The sequence below is a fragment of the Dreissena polymorpha genome, chromosome 6 (genome assembly GCF_020536995.1).
Source record: "Dreissena polymorpha isolate Duluth1 chromosome 6, UMN_Dpol_1.0, whole genome shotgun sequence".
Classification (NCBI taxonomy): domain Eukaryota; kingdom Metazoa; phylum Mollusca; class Bivalvia; order Myida; family Dreissenidae; genus Dreissena; species Dreissena polymorpha.
This window is the reverse complement of record NC_068360.1, coordinates 25,839,444-25,848,758: the sequence shown is the minus strand read 5'-3', so window position 1 is coordinate 25,848,758 and position 9,315 is coordinate 25,839,444. Positions and strand designations below refer to the sequence as shown.

Genomic DNA, 9,315 nt, shown 5'->3' with positions numbered 1-9,315 from the left:
ATTAATATTATTTACTCTTTGTGTTGACCTGTTCAAAGGGGAAGTGAAAAGAAGAAGGGCACAGAACTCTATTTTGCTCTAAATCTTTCCCTACAATCTGTATGCAACTGGCACACTATTGTTGGTGAATTGTTGTTACATTACCCTGTATGACAATAAATGTATTTAGATAGCAATTAAAATATTATTAAAGGGATAATATATTTTGTTTTAAGGATCTTTGATAGTTCTGGAAAAAAACCATGATAAAACTTGGAAGTGCAAAAAAAGCTGAAATGAAAAAAATACTACCAATTAATTAGTTATTTTAGTTTAAACCTATTTATTTTAGCTCGATTGCATCGAAAGCCTAGGGCTTATATAAACGCTCTCGAGTCCCTTTCCTGGGCCTAGAACCAGTACTTGGTGTCTTTTGGGGAGATCTAAAGAATGCTCCCACGGTGGGGATCGAACCCGTGACATCCCGGTCGCTAGGCGGACACCATATCCATTACACCGCGGCGACCTGCTGAATTAATTAGTTATTTTGCTTTATAAAGTTTTAGTTGTTAAATTACATGTAAATGTAAGAACTCTCTTGGTCTATAGACCACTAGTTTCCCTCTAGTTGTATGATAAGCTCAATGTTGAGTTCCATTTTTGGGGATCGTTCATTAGCACAATTTACTATATAACTAACACTTTTGATTATGCTTAAATAGACTTGCGGATTTTGATGTTAAAATCTAGACACAAACCAAAAATCATTACAACACTGTTTTAAAGAGATGCCGTTGTCAAATATGTCTAGTTGTTTGTCAAAGAATCAACTGAAATTGTAGTTATTGTACAGTCAACACGCTGAACATGAATTTTTCAAGTAAAAGATGGAACTTTGAGGCACAATGGATGCTGTATGGAAATTTCTGTCACCTTTGTAAAATCTATGAACTTCAGAATCAAGACAAAAGCAACTTAGTTTAACAATTGGGCAATAGTTTGTTAAACAGTGAATATTGTAGTGCAAGTGTTTAGTAAAATTGAATGATACTTTAGCGGCGCTATGGGAAACCCTGTCTTATTGCTTGTGCATAAAGTGTTGTCTGAGATAACCTTGCAGTCTGCACAGGCTACATAAAGTGTTGTCTGAGATAACCTTGCAGTCTGCACAGGCTACATAAAGTGTTGTCTGAGATAACCTTGCAGTCTGCACAGGCTACATAAAGTGTTGTCTGAGATAACCTTGCAGTCTGCACAGGCTACATAAAGTGTTGTCTGAGATAACCTTGCAGTCTGCACAGGCTACATAAAGTGTTGTCTGAGATAACCTTGCAGTCTGCACAGGCTACATAAAGTGTTGTCTGAGATAACCTTGCAGTCTGCACAGGCTACATAAAGTGTTGTCTGAGATAACCTTGCAGTCTGCACAGGCTACATAAAGTGTTGTCTGAGATAACCTTGCAGTCTGCACAGGCTAATCAGGAACAACCCTTTCTGTATAGACTGGATTTTCATTTTGAAGAGATTTCCTTTGAACAAACAATTTCATGTAGTTGAAGTGTCGACCCTGATTAAGATTAGCCTGTGCGGACTCCACAGGGTAATCTAGGAAAACAATTTACCCAAAGAATAAATATATAGAGAATAATAGGTTAGTGTTGATTATAGATCAGGTTTATCATGTGAGGCTTTCGTTCAAGTATGATAAACCTGATCTATAATCAACACTAACCTATTATTCTATTTATCTCACTTTTTATTCAGTTAACCTTTTAATTTAAACAAAATTAGTTTAACTGGATAATTTCGCTCGATTTATGAATTCATTTTTGGCGAAAAAATGACGTCAGTTCGTGCCGTGGTTTATAGAAAAAATTTGATCAACGGGGGCTCTTTAATCAACCCAATTCGCTGTAAAAGTTGGATAAAATGTTTTTTTCAGAGAGCGGCTCATTTGAAACTGGACAGACGGACAGATGCAGTCATGATCATTTACAAAACGACCATTGAAACGACAAAACTGTCACTCAAGTTATTGCAACCACTTAGTAACAATCATTCTTGGCAAGTACAGGTATATACCAGATAAGATTTGAAATGATGTTGATAGAAATTTTAAATTATGAATTTTAAGAACACCTCTCATATTTTGATAATTTTTTGTGCAGTGCATATGTTTAAACTTTGTATGGGATATAGTTTCTGACTTGTTTACGATTCTGGTTGGTTTCTTGACTCCAGTTCCTGATGTCATCTTGGAGTCTTGAATTTTCCACTGTGTTGAAGGTATACAAATTAATGTGTGCATAAAGTAATCAAATGGCAACCATTCTAGTTGTTGTAATTGCTTTTTAATCCTTTCCCACTTAGATACATATTTTGACGTGTTTGTAGTCCCTTACAAAGTTATATTTAATGGAAGACCTTTCTTACTAGATTTAAGTTTTAAAGTCTTCATTTTCAACCTTAGATACTGATGAGCAACAAACAGCAAAAAAACCTGAACAGACTGCGAAATACTTGCAGGCTGTTCTGGTTTTATGCTATTTGCACATAGCAAGTTTCACTTTGCCTCTGAGTGGGAAAGGGTTAAACTTATAAACTATGCACAACAATACAGCAAAAATATCTACAGAAGTTATTTATTCAACAATTCTATATATATTAAATCTGATGTGTTGATCATGAATATCACAGTTGAAAACTTAAGCACTAAAGTTCATTAACAGCACGAAATAAGAAGCAATATAAAATATAGTTATTTGAACCATTAATTTTGTAAACTGACTCATGAAATAAAATTTATCCCAGATGAATACAATACAAATATAATTTCTTTAAAAAAAAATGTTTCAATCATGTTCATCATGTAAACTGACAAATACAGTGTAATTGATAAAGGAATGTGTTCACTAACAGAAAAAATATCACCGACAGATGAAATTTAAAACATTTAAAGAATGAAATAAAGTGCAACTCGTTTTGCATGCAAAATCGTTTCATTTTGTTAATTTCTTTCATATACATTTAGGATCTAGCAGCTGCACGAGTTGTCATATCATACCATATTTTATTAAACTAGTTCAGGAATTTTGTTAGTAAGCGAGCCTTTGGCAAGCTTACTAACGAATTTCCTGGACAAGTTTAATAAAATACAGTATGATATGACGAGTGTCAGATCTTTTTTATCACATGCTTTTAAATGAGCAAATTAAATAAATATTTACGCAAACATAATGATAAATCACTTATGCTGTTTACATTTTGTGACGTCTTTTGACCTTGCAACGTCATTTCAGCAAAATAACAAAATGCGATTGGTCAATAAACGAAAACTAAGCCAATGAAAAGGCTTAAAAATGTTGTATTACACATGTGTAATATAAACAAGGGCTGTCACCATAGGATGACTTATGCCCCCTATAAACGCTTGATAGAAGTTATGAGCTTTTTTCGAAACCTAAACACAGATTTCGAAACCTAAACGCGGACCCTAAGTTCAAGGTCACAGGGGTCGACTATTTTGTGCGTATGGAAAGGCCTTGTCCATATGCACATGCATACCAAATATGAAGGTAATATCTCAAGGGACATAGAAGTTATGAGCATTTTTCAAAACCTAAACGTAGATTTCGAAACCTAAACGCGGACCCTAAGTTCAAGGTCAAGGTCACAGGGGTAAATTTTTGTGTGCGTATGAAAAGGCCTTGTCCATATACACATTCATACCAAATATGAAGGTTATATCTCAAGGGACATAGAAGTTATGAGCATTTTTCGAAACCTAAACGCAGATTTCGAAACCTAAACGCGGACCCTAAGTTCAAGGTCAAGGTCACAGGGGTAAAATTTTTGTGCGTATGGAAAGGCCTTGTCCATATACACATGCATTCCAAATATGAAAGTTATATCTCAAGGGACATATTAGTTATGAGCATTTTTCAAAACCTAAACGCAAAGTGTGACGGAAAGACAGACAGACGGACAGTCAGATCACTATATGCCATCTTTTCTTCGAAAAGGGGGAATAAAAAATATGTAATGGTTGTATTACATGAGAAACAGGGTATAGCATGTGATAAATTAGTATTCAATCTGAATCACTCTCTGACAAGTTACAGAATCCTATGTCACTTTTGGACTTCTGAGCCTTTGAAGCACTATGTGAAAGAAGTTCAACCGGTATTTTCTTCATCAAAATTCCCTTTGTTTTTCCTTTTGATGACGCCCCCTTTTTTGTCTTCTTCCCAGTGTCTGCCCATGGCACTCCTTTTACAACTGGTTTGATAGGATTCTCAGAATATATTGATGGTTTCTTAGTGGCCCGTTGTGGTCTGTTGTTCCTCTTGATGCTTTCTGATTCTTCTTTCAATTTTTGGTCTCCATTTGAAGCATCCGTATTTTGTTTTTCACATGCAATTTTATCCGTTTGTTTGTTTGACTGCACTGATAAATCAACTTTGTCCATTCCTTCCAGATTTGTTCTTTTTACATCTTCTTTGTTCAATTTAGAGGATATGCCTTTCTTTGTCACATGTTTACCAGTATTACCCATATTACTTGTATTTTCCAGAACATTTTCATCTATATTGATTTCTTCCCTTATAAAACCACCTTCATTTGAGTAATCAATAATATTCCTGATTTCACCTTTAGTAATATCATTTCCCTGTTCCACACCATTTTCATCATCATCAGAAGGTTCTTTTACATTTCCATTTGTGTTTGTATCTATCTTAGCTTCAGATAAGATACTGACCGCATCTTCATAAGTATACAGATCAGATTCCATGTCATTATCTGATGCACAATTCCCTGGTTTTAGTCTTAATATATCCTCCACATTGAACTTGGCTTCAAACACTTTTTCTTGATTTAAATCCAGTTTATTTCTATTTATCACCATACGGTCTTTGTCTGCAAGGGATGGATCATCACAACTATCCCCCATTTTAAGACTCAAAATTTCTTCTATGTTCAATCCTGAAGTAACTACCGAGAATTCAGATTCAGAATCGTCTGTCAAGTCAGATTCTGTGTTGGAATCACTGTCAGAGTCAATTGAACTACCTGAGGAATAATTAATGGCTCTTTTACTTATGTCAGTAATTTCCTCACAGCCACTGTTAACAAGTTTAATTTCTTTTCTTGGATTGTCAGCTATGCTTCTAGAAATTGTTGACTTTCCTTTCTTATTATTGGTCGCCTGAACACTTATCTCAACATTTTCCTCACAGCAAGTTTTAACAAGTTTGATTTCATTGCTTGGGTTTTCAGCTACACTTTTAGCAACTCTTGACTTTCCTCTCTTTTTATTGGTCACCAGAGCACTTTCATCTTCCGCTTGTTTATCTTCAATCGTACTAGATAATTCCTTTGTAGTGTTCTGGTTTTTCCTTCCTCTTAAATTTCTTTCCACCTTAGCCTTCTTTTCACTAGCACCACAGTCCAAATCATCGGACTGTATATCGTTATTATTCCCATTTGACATATCACTTGTATTCTTTCGTCTTTTTTTGGCCTGTTTATCGAGCAATTCAACATTAGTGTCACAATTTACCTTATCATGTTCGGGACTGGTATCTTGTTTCAGTTCATTTTTGGTGTTTGATTTCTTCCTTCCTCTTACATTTCTTCCCACCTTGGCCTTATTTTCATTAGCACAATTGTCAAAACAATCAGATTGTGTATCTTTATTATTGTCATTTGAAATATCTTCTGGACTTGTTGCTTGTTTCGGGTTTTTCATTTTCTCCACCACGTTTTGAACCCTCTTGCTACTGTGTCGTGTGGGCTGTATGAACACCTCGGGTTGGAAGAAGGAGCTGATGCTCCTCTGGGCCTACAATACAATAGATCCATGCTCTGGAAAAACAGGCTTAATGCACGTGTGAAAAGTGTCGTTCCAGATTAGCCTTTGCAGTCTGCACAGGCTTATCCGGAAGGACACTTTCCGCTTTTAAGGAATTGTTCATTTAACCCTCTATAAAAATTAATTTGTATTTGAAACTTTCTCAATAGCGATGGAAGCTTTCTCAATGAGGATCTGAAACACTTTGAATCTGCTACACATAATGGCATTGTTAAAATATATTCTTTAAATCTTCTACCATAATGGCATTATTAAAAGATACAATTTGAATCTGCTAAATATAATGGCATAATTTAAACATAAGCTATGCTACACATGATGGAATAATAATGGTAAGCTTTGAATCTGCCATACATAATGGCATAATTAAAAGATATTCTTTAAATCTGCTAAACATCATGGCATACTTAAAAATAAGCAATGGATCTGCTAGACACGATGGCATAGTTAAAGATAAGCTATATATAATGGCATAATAAAAAGATACACTATGAATCTGCTGTGCAAAATGGCATAATTACACTATATTACATATAATAACAAAGGTGACAATGAATTATGACGTACCTGCTTTTCCTCAAGTCTTTTAATGACTGGAGTCAAATTCTCATCTGTTTTAGCCTTGTCCCAACGAAGCTTTGCACTAGCGAATGTAACTGATGTTAAAGAAAGTATAAGTTCACTTCACGCATGATCCCCATATGATGACTGACCTTCTAAACAGGGCGTCATTCTTTGACATCTAACAAGGTTTAACCCTTTACCACTTAAGATACATTTTTGATGTATTTGAAGTCCCATAGAAAGTGACATTATATTAAATACCTAAAAGGCTTTCTTACTAAATTCAAGTTTGAAAGGCTTCATTTCCAACCCTTGGATACAGAAGAGTAGCAAACAGCATAAAACCTGATCAGACTGCGAGTTACTAGCAGGCTGTTCTGGTTTTATGCTGGTTTCAAAAGCAACTTTCACTTTGCTTATTATTAGGAAAGGGTTAAATCAAGGTAAGACAGCAATTGAGCTTCTTTACAGATGCATTATAGTTGTATATGTTATCATTAATGCTTTTAATTGTGTAAATAACATGACATTTTAGAACTCTATAATAACTTTCACAAAAATAATTAACGTAATTGCAACACAAAGAGCATTGTGTTGACCATGTCAGTGCATTATATAAGTATGGAGTGGAGTCAATAGTTATTCTTGTTCCTTCTTTTAAGAATAGATGACAAAGTCATGTACATCAAATAAATAGACATATATGTATTTGTATATGCAACTTCCTCTGGAAAAACATGGCTTAAGGCATGTGCATAAAGTGTTGTGTCAGATAAGCCTGTGAAGTGCAAACAGGCTTATCAGGGACAACATGTCATATTAGCCTGTGAAGTCCAAACAGGCTAATCTAGGACGACATTTTCCTCCCAAACTGGATTTTCCATACTAAGCGACTTCCTTTTAATGCAAATTACCATTTAAGTGGAAAGTGTTGTCCCTGATTAGCCTGTGCAGACTGCATAGGCTAATCTGGAACAACACTTTATGCATGTGAATTAAGGCCGTTTTCCCAGAGCGAGGCTCATACGAAAGGATATTGTCGTAACAGGTCGACATCAGGAAAGCCCCAGCTGAATTTCTCCTTGGATTCATCCACTGTGGGCTTCAAATATGCCTCCACCACCACACTGCTCGGGAAATCTAGAGTTAATTGAATAATTCATTCATTTCATTTCATTCAAGTTTTTAGAAGAAAAATTTAACATGCATGCCTAGATCTACATTCCTTTAATGGACAAAAAAAAACACAAAATTGCAATCTTATTTTTTTGGTGCAAATAGGACAATTTCAATATGAATTTCTTAGGCATGTTTTCTCTTCTAATCACGTTGCATAAATAATTGGGGTAAATGTCCTATTTACACAGGGATAAAACTTTTTTGAAATGAGCCTACCTTCTCTTAATTCCAACTCTCTGAGTTTTGCCCGCAGTTTCGACTCGTACTTTGGTACAGTGATCTGCTTCTGACAATTGTCCCACCACTCCCTGAACTTTCCGAGCCCTGAGACTCCCGGCCCCAAGAACTCGGCCAGGATTTCCAGCCCCAGCACGGGTCCAACCCCTCTGATCCCCGGCGTGTAGTCGCTGCCACAGAGCAGGGCAAGGTTGATTAGAGACTCCCTGGACAGGCCCAGCTGACAGGATATGTTCACATCCCTGGCAATAAAAAAGAGAGCCTTGTTCAGGGAAAACTGGGCTGAATGCGTATGCATAAAGTGTTTTCCAAGATTTGCCTGTTTAGTTCACACAGGCTAATCGGAAATTGAAATTTGTGTATAATAAAAGTCTTTTCTAAACAATAATCCAGTTTAGGCAGCAAGTGTCTTCTCTGATAAGCCTGTGTCAACTGCACAGGCTAATCTGTGGTGACACTTTCAGCAGCCCACCTAGAACGAGGCTCAGAGAGATTATAGAACAGTGTCATGACTAGACACTGAGCCAATTAATTGGTTAAAAGTAAGATAAACTCTTGCTTTAGCAGGAGGGGAACAACATTTTGATGACTTATCTTACAAGAAGCAGCCCCTATAAACATTGTGGGGCAATCACAATACATTTAATAAAATTGCTTGTTTTCTTTAATAAAGCCGACACCAGTATTAAAGCATACATGCCATACGTCCCGGATTGTCCGGGACAGTCCCGGAAATAAAGAACTTGTCCCGCTGTCCCGGAAATCTGTCAAATGTCCCGGAATTTACAAAATCCATATATACATGTACCTTATCTTAGGCTTAACTGCACCTCGAATCTGTGTATATCTGCAACGTCTCCATGACAATGCCTACCCGAATAGGCAGACTACGCTACGTGTCAAAATCGATCAATTAACAGGGGTCCTGTTATCATATCGATTGTTTCACGTTCGCGGTCAAACCGAAAAGGCGGCATTGTTTAATGTGGTTGTTAATTGACTTTAATCTACTACGTCATTATTTCCCGCTGCGTAAGGGCAAAGGATAGTTGTTCACACATCTGAAGTCTAACATCGCTGAGTGAAAAATTAAAAGCAGTTTATGTTCGCACGTTTAACCAACAAAGAAGTTGAGTAAAAAACTGTCCGGATTTTAAGTTGACGATCTACCGGTACGGTTTTGATGTATTTGTTTTATTGTGATTGGTTGTATGTATTGTGAATTGATTTGAGTTGACGATCTAACGGTACTGTATTGTTGTATTTTTTATTATATAAATGTTATAAATGAATAAAGGCGTATCAACAACTACGCGTTACACACCGGTTTTAATAACAATAACGCAGTGACGTCACCATCTATGTTTAGAACGCTTACACTAAAAACACGTGGCTTGTATCTAGTAACGGAAGTAGTAATGTTTAATTTGACGTTAATAGATCAAGTGTATTTCGGATAGGCTTTCGAACTTTTGCAATTAACG

General features: G+C 36.1%; 1 protein-coding gene across 4 annotated transcripts in view; it reads right to left on the bottom strand.

Moving 5' to 3' along the window:
• Positions 1-2,605: 2,605 nt before the first annotated feature.
• LOC127833859 (DNA excision repair protein ERCC-5-like) overlaps positions 2,606-9,315 on the bottom strand; it is a 28,017-nt gene continuing 21,307 nt past the window's right edge. For 3 of the 4 annotated variants that reach the window (XM_052359339.1, XM_052359337.1, XM_052359338.1), the window contains exons 12-15: positions 7,811-8,073; positions 7,453-7,555; positions 6,419-6,503; positions 2,606-5,821 (exon numbers count right to left, since the gene is read on the bottom strand). In XM_052359339.1, coding sequence (XP_052215299.1) covers positions 4,070-5,821; positions 6,419-6,503; positions 7,453-7,555; positions 7,811-8,073 — 2,203 coding nt within the window. In that variant the 3' untranslated portion in view covers positions 2,606-4,069. The remainder of the gene's footprint in view (positions 5,822-6,418; positions 6,504-7,452; positions 7,556-7,810; positions 8,074-9,315) is intronic. The other variant, XR_008027655.1, reaches the window with a different exon arrangement.